The following is a 13,032-nucleotide window of genomic DNA, read 5'->3' on the forward strand; positions in this document are numbered from 1 at the left end:
CACAGCTCACTGCAGGCTCAAACTCCCAGGTTTCAAGTGATCCTCTCACCCCAGTTTCCCAATAGCTGGGACTACAGGTAGGTGCCACGACACCTGGCTAATTTTCTTTTAATTTATAGGGATGGGGTCTCACTATGTTGTCCAGGCTGGCCTCAAATGATCCTTCTGCCTTGGTCTCCCAAAGCACTGGGATTAAAGATGTGAGCCAATGTGCCTACCTCCCCCCACCCCTCAACTTCTTGAGTCCCTCACTCTAGGACTGTGGTGGTGTGGGGAGGCGTAGCATCAGATGTTATCCCACTGGAGGAGACAGGGACAAGGGGGAAGGAGTTGGCAGTGAGAGAGGCTTCCTCTTTTGAACCTCAGCCAACCTTGCCAGGCACCCCATCTTTACTGGAAGTGGCCGGTGGGTCAGCACCATGGACAGAGACCAGCCACACCCTCAATAGACAGGCTCTGGCAAGGCACCCTTACCCAAGACTTCAAAGCTTTGCTCTGGAGCTTGGGACCTGAGATCACTCAGGGACAAGAGGGATGGCTGAAAGTGTTCCTAACACATCTACATCCAAGAAGTTATGACTGAGAGGCTGCAAAGTCTCAGCCTTGAGTGGGAAGGATGAGACGCAGACGAAGAAGCTGGGATTGAGTCCCATTATGGAAATTTTCCAGACAGTGGCGGGGAGAAGTTCTGCTTCCCTTCTGAACAGTTTGAATTAGTTTGAGGGTTTGGGATTAGGTGGAAAGGCGATAAGTCCCAAACTCTTCACCCGTGGTCTCCCTGTTCACCTGGGCTTTGGGACTGGGAGCCACCTCAACACTCTCACCCTCCTTCCACACGGAGCTCGGCAGGCAAGCCCTGTGGGGACCCTTCCCCTCCCACCGTGAGGAACAGAGCCAACACCTTGGTACAGAAACAAGGGAAAACACTCCCTGATTTTTAATCTGACTTCTGATAACAGCTCAATGGGCATCACACACACTTCCAGACCCTGTGGTGGGAAACCCTGGGAGGAGGTGGGAGGAGAAGGACAGAGACTCAGAATGGGGGACGGAGGGACCTGAAATCCAAGACCTGGGTTGAAGTGGAGGCAGGAGAGGGCCTGTCAGGGGATACATTCCAATGGCTCCCTACAGGGGGCAGCCAGAGGGCTAGGCCCTGCCCCCTCCACCTCAGGTGCCTCAGAGTTGGGGGTGATGAGGCATGTGAGATGCTGCCATCCCTCATCCTCTCCCTCTGGTGAACCAGGGGGCAGGGTGCAGGAGACTAAAGGAGCAGGCCCTCTTTGTTACCCTCCCAGCCACTCTAAAGTGTGGGGAAGGGGAGCCACTTCCTCTGCTTCAGAGGGAGGCTCACAGAGGGCAGGTCGCTTTGCCCAAAGTCCTGCAGCACAGCAGGGACTAGAACCCAGGAACACAAGACTGCCCAAGGTCAGGCCGGTGGCTGTGGGGCTGTGCTACTCCCACTTGGTGGACAGAGTGGGAATCAGCCGGGGAAGCAGAAGCATCATAGATTCCCCCTACAATGGGTGTTGGTGATAAATTCCCCACCCACAACCCTTCCCCCAGACTGCTCTCCATCACCACTTGGGGGTACCTGATTTCCTGGTTTATGTGCTGCAGCCTTGGCTAAGTTGGCCAAAGCAGAGTTGTCCTCTTTGCCCCTCTTAGAACAAGGGACCCTGATGTCCTCCCACCAGGCCAGGACTGAGGGCTCAGCTTTCTTTGGCCAGCTGGGGCAGATGACAGGGCAACACTTCTCCCTCCCTCCAAGTCCACCATCAATCCCCCAGGCCATTCCTAGACTCTTCATCATTATTATTTCTAAATCGGTACAAAACTGACAGTGATCAGCTCCGGTGACGAGAGGTAGAAACCCGGCCAGGCAGCCGGAGAAAATGGGGCAGAGTGAGTTAGGGCATAGGGCTGACTGGTGTTGGGACAAGAGGTTGTCAGATCCTGAGGGCCTCCATCTGTGGGTAAGGATGCAGGCGTGTCTCCCCCAAGCACAGGCGTCCCTACGATTCCTTCCCTGGCTCTGTTTTTCCCCAGATTAATCAGGGTAGTCTGAGATCTGAGGCAGGCAGAGTCTGGGGTAGTCAGATGGGGGTAAGATGGGGCAACAGAATCTTCCCTGGCACAACCTGACCCCCTTCTGGGCACCATCCTGCCCACAACCAGAGCCCAGAACCCAACATTCCCCAGTCTGACAGAGCAGATTGCAATATGCAGGAGGGAATAGAGGACTGGAACCTGGCGCCATGGAAAAGAAGCTGTCCTTTGGGGGATCCCCCTTTCCACACTCTGTCAAAAAAAAAAGTTTTAACCCAGGTGGTGATCTGGCTTTGGGGTCAGGAAGAGTGAGGGGCACCTGGCAGGGAAGGACCATCGAGTTAAGGCTGGAAGGTAGGTTGTTGCGTCTCTGGGGGCTGCTGGGCGGGGAGGTCTCCTTGGAAGCTGGAGAGCTCAACTTTCTCCCCTCACTGATCTGGGACCTCAGCCCCCGGACCCCTTGATCCTGGTCCTTGGGCAACCCGCATCGCTCTGCCCTGTGCCGGTGGTGCTGACAGCCAGAAGGCCTGGCCTCACAAAGAAGCTGCCAGGATCTGCGACAAGGGAATGGACGAAATGAGAGCCCTGTGAGCGGAGCTGGGGCGGGGGAACTGGAGGGTGGGTGAGACAGGTAGGGACCCACAGACTCTTGGGTGGACAGACATGGGAATGGGCAAAGGCAGACACATTTTGGAGAACACAGGTGGGGGCCCGGCCAAGGCGGCATCTCGCCACCCCCACCCTCCATTGCACGCTCACCCCGATCCCAAAAGGCTGTGGCACCCCCGCGGGTCGGGCCGGGCACTGCACTAAATACAGCACTGAAGGCGGCTGTCCCAGGAAGCCACGGGGGCAAGAAGCAGGGCCGAGCAGTTACTCGCGTTCTGCCTCTCACCGGGAGGTGCGTGGCTGCAGGGGCCTCAGGCAGGGACCGGCACAGTTCCATTCCCTCCCGCTCCCCGCTCCGGCCCCGCAGTCCCGCGGCAAAGCCGCCGCAGCACGGCCCCGCCCTCCGCCCGGCCAGTGCGGGTGCAGCTTGCAGGGCGCGCAGGGGTCACATGATGGCGCAGCGGTTGCGGCGCAGCGCGCCCTGGAAGCGCAGGGCAGCGTGCACGTGCTTGCAACGGGCGCAGCCGACGCTCTTGAGCAGCTCGCTGAAGAGCAGCAGGATGTGCCAGTTGTACTTGGCCGAGCATTCCACGTAGCCGCACTTCCAGGTCTTGCGCACCAGGTGCGACACGTTCCAGCGCGGGATCACGCGTCCGCGCTGCAGGTCCCGCTTGTTGCCCACGATGATGATGGGCGTCTCTGAGGTGCCGATCACCCTGCGGGGCGAGGCAGGAAGCTCAGAACTCTGCCAGTCTCACAACCGCTGTACTCCCAGCAGGGGAGGCTGTGCCTGGCCAATACTACACCACTGTGTGTTCTGTTCCAGGCGCCGTCCTAAGCCCTGGAGGTGTTATATTCTCTGATCAGCACAGCGGATCTAAAAGGTGGGTACTACTGCTATCCCCATTTTACAGATGAGGACACAGGCTTCAAGTCATGCAGCTGAGTGGCCCTGGAAGTCTTGTTCCAGAAGGCCCTGTTCTTAACTACTCTAGCCACTCTCACAGCCAGGGTCCCAAAATGAGTTAACAGAAATGGTGACGGCACAATATATGCATGTTTGAGTGTATGTGTGGGAATCTGAGAGCACATATACTTTTATCTGTGTCCCCATACTGTCCCCTTTTCTTAGGGACTGTCTAGCATTGGGGCATCCACAGAGGTGGCAATGGACTGTGTTCCAGCCTCTCACCTCGTCTCCAGGATCTGCTGGCGGATGGTCTTGACGTACTCAAAGCTGTCAAAGCAGCAGATGTCATAGACCAGGATGTAGGCGTGGACGCTCCGGAGTCCCCTGCAGCAAGCATCTGCCCACTCCTGCAACAGCCCCAGCCGTACTAGGGTCAGAGCAGCCATGAGGGCTCCCCTAGCCCCCAGACACTTCCCATCAGAGGGGCAGTGCTCTCACCTGCCACTGTACCTGAAGCCTTCCATATCTGCCCTTCCCCAGGAGACCAGCCCTAGGGAGAATGGAGGCGCTCAGTGCTGCAGCCTCCCCACTCCCAAGCCAGGTTGGAGCAGGTCACATTGTTTGACCTTCAGGGCCACTGCACTGTCTTGTGCACACTGGAGCTTAGCTCTGCCTTGCTCCATTTTGTCCCCTCATCCTTCCATTGAGGCCATGTTCAACAAGTATATTTATTAAGTACCTCTAAGAGTCCAGCTCTGAGCGAGTATTGGACCCATTAAAATTCTATCTTCCAAGGCTCAGCTGAAGTGCTGCCACCTCCACGAAGCCTTCCTGACTTCTCATCCTTCCTGCAAGCAAGGGACTACTCCCTCCATCTCCTGTGTTCTAACAATCTTTCAATTGCACTTTCATTAGAGCTGTTCCACCTCCAGTTCCCCATTTCTTCTGTGAGCTCCTGAGAGAGCCACAGCCAGGCCATCCTCATTTTTATATACTCCCTCCTTCCCCCAAATTGTCTGGCACTGTTGGCTCAAAGCAGACGCTCCTTAATGGCACTGCTGGTGAGCTCTCCATGGCCCAAGCTGTGATCCATGAGACTCCTGCCTCTGCCACTGCCCTTAGATTGCTATTGATGTGCCCCTTCTGTATGCTCCTCTCTGCCCTCAGGCTTGAGAAACACAAGGCCTAAGGAGAAAAAGATTCAGACTGGATGCATAATGGGCTGATGTGGAGCAGGGCCACAGGGCAGCTCCAGGGAGATGAACTTCCTGAATGTTTGTGGCAACTTCTCAAGGGATTGAGGGGTACAGCTCAAGATGAAGAGACTCCTAGAAAGGCCGACTACACTAAACAGAAGTTTCCTTAAGAGATTCATTACTCAACGTGCCAGCAGTTGCAGCTGCAAGAGCAGCTTCAGGCAGCCAGTGTGTGGAAAGAAGAAGGTCCCTAAAGTTGGGGGGACAGAGGCCTCCACGGACAAAGGAAACCAGAGTCTTCTCCCACCAAAGCCCAGGTAAAAGACTAGAAGAAGGTGGAGGTATGTCTCCTGTCTCAGCATCTGAGTTGAGTGGGGCAGGGGCCAGGCACAAAGGAAGACTACAGTTCTCCACTTCCAAGAAGGATCAAAAGGAAACGACTTTGGTGGCAGTAGTGCAGAGTTCAGTCTAACTTCAGAACAGCACTTTCCAACTCAAAGGCTTAGAAGATGCTGCAGTGGATTTCCCTAGGGAGATGATGTGGCATCTTTTCTTTGTGCTGAAGTTTAAATTTTTGGTGCAGGGGGAAGATGCTGAGGACAAACCTAAAACCACAGGAAACTGAACTGGTTGCTTAGGCCAAGGAAGATTGCATTGTGCTGGACATAGTGATCTCCAGGACCCCGGGACCTGCGTGTGTATATGGATGCTGCCCCGATCTCCCAGGACAAGTGGAGATCAGTGAGAAGTGGGAGGAATGAGAGGCTCCAGTCTCTTCAAGCTCTCTGCTGGGGAGAGGGAGCAGCTGCCAGCTTTTGAGGGTGTCAGCCCCACCTCTACTCCAACATGCTGCATCCTCAAGGGGACCTCCCGGTTTCCTCCCACCCACTCTTCTCTGGGGGTTCCTAAAAGGGAGAGGAGGAAGGCCCCTGATTGGCTAGCTTGTCCCTTCCCCCTTGTTTGAAGAGGAGAGGAAGCAGTGTTCCAAACTGTAAAAGGCCATCTTGCAGCTGTGTCAAGACAGAAGGAGCAATGGAAAGGGAGTCCAGCTTCAGGGACATGGGGCCTGAGAGAGGCTCAGCCACCTGGGTCTCAATCATGCATTTGCTGATAACTCCTTTGGTGGGTTGCAAGCACTTTATAATCTCAGCTTCCTTCTCTGTTAGAAGGGAGAGGCTCACACCCAGGAAACACTACTCTCCTGAGCTTGATCTCACCTGGCATTGGAGAAGAATGCATTATTTTGTTTTCAGATGGTGGCCATCAGGATTCTTAGGTTTTATACTTTATCTTTGGTGCCTCAAGAATCCCTTTTTTTATAGTATTTCTCTGCCGAAAGTCCTGTACCTGGACTCCAGGAGTGAAATCTTGGGTATCCTAGAGTCCAAAACTCAGGATCAGTCAAGAAGAAAAAGGCCAACAACCCAACAGAAAAATGGGCAAAGGACATCAATAGTTCTTGAAAAAAGAAACACAAAGGCCCTTAAACCTATGAAAAGATGCTCAATTTCACTCACGATCAAAGATGCAAATGAAGACTACAAGGAGACTATCATATCTGATCTCTCAGATTGTTAAATGTACTTGACAATACACTCTGATGGCAAGACTGCAGGAAAACGGGCTCACAGGAGCACAGCATATGCCACTGCTATAGAGGGGAATCTGGAAAACCACCCGCCAAACTCCAGTTACAGTCACCCTTTTTTTTTTTTTTTTTTTTTTTTGAGACAGGGCCTCACTCTGTCATCCAGGTTGGAGTGCAGTGGTGCTATCTCAGCTCACTGCGGCCTCAATCTCCCCGGCTCAAGCGATTCTCCCACCTCAGCCTCCCAAGTAGCTGGGACCACAGGCATGCACCATCATGCCCAGCTAATTTTTTGTATTTTTGGTAGAGATATGGTTATGCCATATTGCCCAGGCTGGTCTTGAACTCCTGAGCTCAAGCGATCTGCCTACCTCAGCCTCCCAAAGTACTGGGATTACAGGCATGAGCTGCCTTGAGAGGCTCTGTATTCACAATGCCATTTCCAGACACTGTGATCCAGCAGTGCCATTTCCAGCAATTGATTCCATAGATATACCTACGTATGTACAAAATGACTTATCTACAAGGCTATTCATTGTGGCATTGTTTGAAACAGCACGAGACTGAATACCACCCACTTGTCCAACAAGAAAGGACTCCAAGTTATAGCTCTTCAATGGAGTAGGGTGTGGCCATGAAAAAACAAGGAAGTCCTCTAGGTAATGACCTGGAAAAATTTTCAGGTTATCATATCAAATTTTAAAAATTGAAGTACAGGGCCAAGTATGATGGTTCACACTTGTAATTCCAGCACTTTGGGAGGCCAAAGCAGGAGGATCACCTGAGGCCAGGAGTTCAAGACCAGCTTGGGTAACACAGCAAGACCCCGTATATACAAAAAATTTTAAAAAGAAAAGAAAAAAATCAAGGTATAGAACAGAACAGTGTAATTCTTGGTTTTTGTTTGTTTGTTTGTTTTTTGTTATTGTTCTTTATGTAAGAAGCGGGAAGAAAGCATTTTCTTATTTGGGTAAAGAAACACTGAAAATATGGATAAAAATCCGATGAGACGCCAGGCGCTGTAAGCCCAGCACTTTGGGAGGCCAAGGCAGGTGGATCACTTGAGGTCAGGAGTTTGAGACCAACCTGGCCAACACAGTGAAACCCCATCTCTACTAAAAATACAAAAATTAGCCAGGTGTGGTGATGAGTGCCTATAATCCCAGCTACTTGGGAGGCTGAAGCAGGAGAATTGCTTGAACCTGAGAGGCGGAGGTTGCTGTGAGCTGAGACTGCGCCACTGCACTCCAGCCTGGGTGACAGAAGGAGGCTCCATCTCAAAAAAGAAAAGAAAAGAAAAGAAAAAATACTATAAGAATGGTTAAAGAGAGTGGGGCAGGGATCAGGGTAAAGGGGGCAAGATGAAATAAACAAGTCTCAGCGTGTAGGCTTGGAGCAAGATTTGACTGTCCAATCAGGTGATTGTTGAAGTCTCCTTTAGAAGAGAACTAGAAGGCCCTGCCCCGAGACCATCTGCCCTGACAGGCTCAGCCTCACTGCTGCCGGGGCAGATGCAGGATTAGGCTTCTGCCTTTGCTGCTGACCCCCGGTGCCTGGGATGGGAGAAACAGGTGTCTCCGGCAGGTTAGGCCAGGGCCCTCCCGCCTGATGCTGCCGACAGTGCTGAGCACGGAGCTGCCTACTCGCTCCCAGCCCAGGGTCTCAGCCTGAGAGACTGCTTGATTTGCTCAGTTACACCTGGACGAGCCTTGTCTCCTGCCTTCTGGGTCTCCACCACTGTGCCTGTCCTTCCTGGAAAAGCTCTGCACACTCTGGTCAGAGGCTTCCTTCAGTGAGAAAACATGTCTTAGAGCTCACCTTCCTTTTTCTCTCCACACTCCCTCTTAAGTCAGAGGTCGAGAGAAAGCAAGAGGACCTGGTTCCGGCAGGCAGTGCGGAAGGAACACAGTAAGCAAGGACTCTGGGAGCATTTAAATCTAAACCCTCAGGGAGGGTTCCCAGCAGGCAGGTCCCGAGGTCAGGGGCAGAACATCATTTAAGAGAAAAGGGCCTTGGGCAAGATACCTGACTGGGGTCTCCAGAGTCTCTGAGAACACACCCTTCCCAGGGCCCCATCTATTCTGGTGCTGTCCCTCCTCCAGAGACATGGAGTAAGGCTATGACAGGCACAACCCAGAATACTCACTGGCAGCCTAGTGTTCCCTGTGCTTTTCTCTACCACCTCTTACCTGTCTAAAACCTACTTAATTGAGACATCACCTGCTGTGACCCCAACCCCACCTCAACATATTTGGGTGGCCTAGATACCCCCTTAAGGGCTGCCCCAGCTCCCTGCTCCTCCAATCATAGCATGCCATATATTAATTGCCTGTTAGCCTTTTTTCACTAGACTATGAGTTTCTCGAAAGCAAATTCCATATCTTTTTGCTCACCATTCTGCAGCAGTGCCCGCTGCAGGGCCTGGCACAATGAAGTGACCATCAAATATTTGTTGAATAAACTAGCATACCAATGAATGGATTTCTGGAACAGCTGTAAGCAGGGTGGCCCAAGTTGCAGCGTGGAACTCTCAAACTCAGCAGTGGGGCCCCAGCAATAGGGCCTGAGCTACAGCAGGCTGGAATCCAGCCTCTCCCCTACCCATCCATTTCCCCACTAAATCCATGCCCCCCAGGATCCTCCTACCTGCAGCGTGTTGACAGGGAAGGCGCTGATGGGTGGAAAGTCGAGGATCTGGAGGTCGTGCACGTGGCCGTTCATGACAACAGCAGGCAGGTAGAGGCGGCGGGCGGTGGTGGGCACGCAGACCTCGCTGAACTCGTTGTACAAGAACTGGCGCACGATGGCACTCTTGCCCACACCTCGCGCCCCCAGCACGGCCACCCGGTAGGTGGAGACCATGCCTCCCGCCCCACTCCGCCACCTCGTCCTTGCCGCTGTCTGGGGCTCCCCAGGGCTGCATATTCCAGGGGCTGGGGGCTCAGCCACCGTCAGGACCAACCATTGCTGCCTCTGCTTGCCCTGGGCCCTCTGTGGCCTCCACCTGGACTGTGGGGACAAGGGGTGGGCTTAGTGCACCGGCTTATCCCTGGACATGGCCTGCACTTTTCCACCTCTGGGACTTTGCTGAAACTGTTACTGCCACTTCGAATGCCTTCCCTTTCCCAGAACCCCTATGACCACCTATCCAAAACCTCTCCATCCCTCCTCCTCCATTTTTCCCTGCATTCCGGTAACAGGATTCAATCTTTCTTGACTTATACTATGACCTGACTCTTCTCCAGGTCCAACTCCAACGGACAGACTGTAGAGCAGAGTGGGAAGGGTACTGGACTTAGTTTGATCCCAGCTTCCCCAGAGAGCCTGGGATAAGACGTGACACCTCTGAGTCTGTGTCGTCCTGAACGGGTGAGACTGGGCAAGGGTGTCTCAGTGCCAGCACTTCTGACAGTTTGTGGGGAGAGAACTCAGTTGTGCAGGACTGCCCACACATAGAAGGACATTTGCCTTCCATGGCTCCCAAGAGGTAACTGCCGGCAGCACCCTCCAGTCACCATGATGACCAAAAATTCCCCCCGCCCCCATTTCCAAATGCCCCCAGTTGAGAATTCTGCACTAGATGACCACCTCGCCTCTGGGGTGCCACACTGCTGACCACTCACTCTGCTGCTATGCCCATAGAGTTATCCTTGGTCAATATGACATCTCTAAGGGATAGGTACTGTTATTCCCACTTTAGACAGAATCTTAGGAGTAAGACATGTGCCCAGTCACAAGCCGAGGGGCAGCTCCTCTTCTTATGTTTTTTTTTTTTTTTTTGAGACATAGTCTCATTCTGTCACCCAGGCTGGAGTACAGTGGCGTGATCTCAGCTCACTGCAGCCTCCGCCTCCCGGGTTCAAGCCATTTTCCTGCCTCAGCCTCCCAAGTAGCTGGGATTACAGGCACCTGCCAGCATGCCTGGCTAATTTTGGTATTTTTAGAAGAGACAGGGTTTCGCCATGTTGGCCTCAAAGTCCTGACCTTGGGTAATCTACCTGCCTCAGCCTCGAAAAGTGCTGGGATTACAGGTGTGAGACACCGCACCCAGCCAAGCTCAGTGATTCTAACTGGTGGATGCATACAGGCCAAGGTCTGGGGCTGATTCTCTGGTATCCTTTGGAGCCCAGAGAGCCTGGCACATAGCAGGTGCCCAGGAAAGGGTTGCTAGGGGGTTGGGCCTTGATATGAATTCATTAACTCCTCACTTGCTCAGTTTCAGTGACTTTAGGGCTTGGGTATAAATCTCAGCTCTGATGTGTCCTTGCTGCAGGTGAGTGGGCAAATCGCCTTCTCAACTGAAGTCATGCTTCTGCACATAGGTAAAATGAGGTCAATAGCCCCCATTTCCGAGAAAATCCAAGTAAATCTCTTAGCCAGGAAAAGGAGAGAACCTTTCTTCTTTTGTTGGTGATGGTGGCCAGAGAGGCTGTTACATGCCTGAGACCTCCTGTCTGGTTTCCCAGGAGGGTGACCTCAGCACCTGCTAACTGGCTCCAGGGCAGGTGGGCTCGCTGGATTCTGGCAAGGCCATGCTTTTCTGCATGGGTGCATCCTTTCCTGCGGATGCCTGTCCTTTCCACATATGCATAATCCACAGCTGAATGTCCCCCAGGTTATCCTGGTTCAGAGGACTCACTCCATGGGGTATGTGTGTGCACACAGCATAGTAAATAAAGGTCAGGATGTGGAGTGAGAACCACCAGGGCTTGATTGCTAGCTCTGCCATTCACCTGAAATGTGACCTTGGGCAAGAAACTTAATAGAGTGTTATGAGATGTGCATGTAAACCCCAGTGCCTAGCCCAGAATAGGTGTTCAATAAACAGTGGCCACTGCTATGGGCAGGGGTCATTCATTCATCTTCATTTCCCGCAATTCCAGTGGCACCTCCTGGCAATCCCAGGAGGGGTTGCTAGCTACTGCTGCATGGGCTCACGTGCATGCAGTGCATGTGTGTGAGATTTTTCTCATTTTATTGAAGGGTTAAAAAATAAACCCTCAAACAAAAAACCCCAGTGACTTAGGGAAGTGAAGACCTCATAGCCTAAGACTAGGACCCTGAACTCCTTCCTGCCCCATGCACTGTTCCTTCTCCAACAGGTGTTTATACACTTACATGGGCTTCCAACTAGGGGAAAGTACCTATCCCTCCTCCCCATGTGTCTCTCCAGGTCCCAAGGCCCCTTAGGCATCCCTGGACACCACCAGCATGGCAGAGAGACTCAGCTGGGTTAATTATATAACCAGCACAGGCAGGTGGGGAGGGGGGCGGCCTAGGGGAGGAAGAGAGGGCAAGGAATGCAAGAAGAGTCCTGGCCTCTCTCTGGGTGTGGCAGCTCAGAGGTTTCTAGGATGTACCCTACCCTACCTGCAGATTGTCCCGGACACGACACTCCCTGCCCAGAAACCAGCCCTTTCTGGGGAGTGGCAGGGAAATGCAAAAGGGGCACTACTCAGGAAATAGGGAAGGGGCACAGGAGGCCCCTAGGCTGGGGCCAGCCTACTGGAACTCACCAGGCCCAAGTGTGGCCCTGTCCCCAACTCAGAAGAGATCGGTGGCCCCTCCTTCTTCCCAGGCAGAGGTCCTAGATCTAAGAGTATATGAATCCAACAACCTTGCCTGGGTGGGGAAGGAAGGGGGCTGTCCCAAGAAGCAGGGCCCAGGCCCCTGAGCTGCTTTCTCCCCAAGGCCTGTGCTCTGCAGTGAGTCTGCAGACAGCGCCCGGCAAGAGACCGCCCGGCAAGAAATACAAGAGACCAGAGACACGCACAGGGGCCAAAGCCTGGTTCCGTCCCCTTCCCTGCGCCTGGACACCTGGGTCGCTGCCCAAGACTGAGAGTGGGGGCTTCGCGGATCCCGAGGGCCGGGTCACAAGTCTGCCAGCTGTTTGTTCCAACCACGTTCGCGTGGGGGTGGGTTAGGGGGCGACAGAGGAAGCTGCGCTCCCCATGACCTGATTGGTAGGAGTTTGGGGGGATGCAGAAGCCCAGCTCGCTCTCCGCCTCCAGCACCTAGCAGGCACCCCCACCCCCAGCTCCAGCTCTCACGTGGCGGCCCCGCACTGCTTCCCCGCCAGCTCGCCGGCCCCCTCCTAGTCCCGGACGCCCCTGGCCCGGCCGTCTCCTCCTCCCCCGGCCCCGGGCCGACCCTCCCCAGCCCCTGCCCCTGCCCCGGCCCCTGCCCCGCTCCGCCCCGACCGCTTCCCCTCCTCCCGCCGCTTACCCGGGGCCGTCCTAGCTGCCCCCTGCCCTGGCCGGCCGGTCGGCGGGGCTGCGCTCCCCCCGGGCTCCGGCGCTGCCCCCCGGCTCCCCCGCCCGGGGGGAGAGAAGTGGGGACGCCCCCGGCTGCCCAGTTGGGGCGGGCTCAGGGCAGGCGCGCGGGGGCAGATGCGGGCCGCCGAGGGGGTAGGAACCTCCAGCCCCAGCTCTCCCTCCGGAGCGCGCCGCCCGCTCGCGCTGGAAGGAGGATGGGGGGAGTGCAGGCTGGCATTCCGCTGGGTCCCTGAGCCTGACATATTCACTTGGTTGGCCCTGGACGAATTCTTTAATCCCTGGTCTCGACCTTCACACTCCTCCAGACTCTTCCTGCGAGGATTTAGCGCTAACCTGGAAGAGCTGAAGAAAGGCGTGGGAAAGCCCTCAAGGCCTTTGCTTCATGCCGACTCTTGCCCTCATATG

At 54.4% G+C, this 13,032-nt stretch overlaps 1 protein-coding gene across 2 annotated transcripts; it reads right to left on the bottom strand.

The window, feature by feature from the left end:
• Positions 1-906: 906 nt before the first annotated feature.
• Positions 907-12,817, bottom strand: RASL10B (RAS like family 10 member B). Of its 2 annotated transcripts, none has more exons than XM_032280854.1 (4): positions 12,578-12,817; positions 8,999-9,361; positions 3,851-3,975; positions 907-3,374 (listed from the first exon to the last, which is right to left on the bottom strand). In XM_032280854.1, exons 2-4 carry the CDS (start codon positions 9,212-9,214, stop codon positions 3,104-3,106), a joined length of 612 nt encoding a protein of 203 aa, XP_032136745.1. In that variant the 5' UTR covers positions 9,215-9,361; positions 12,578-12,817; the 3' UTR covers positions 907-3,103. The 2 variants fall into 2 exon arrangements, with proteins under 2 accessions (XP_032136745.1, XP_032136744.1); XM_032280853.1 differs by lacking the exon at positions 12,578-12,817 and adding an exon at positions 11,869-12,359.
• Positions 12,818-13,032: the final 215 nt, after the last annotated feature.

Source organism: Sapajus apella, unplaced genomic scaffold, assembly GCF_009761245.1.
Source record: "Sapajus apella isolate SASKATOON/1434 unplaced genomic scaffold, GSC_monkey_1.0 scaffold12, whole genome shotgun sequence".
NCBI lineage: Eukaryota > Metazoa > Chordata > Mammalia > Primates > Cebidae > Sapajus > Sapajus apella.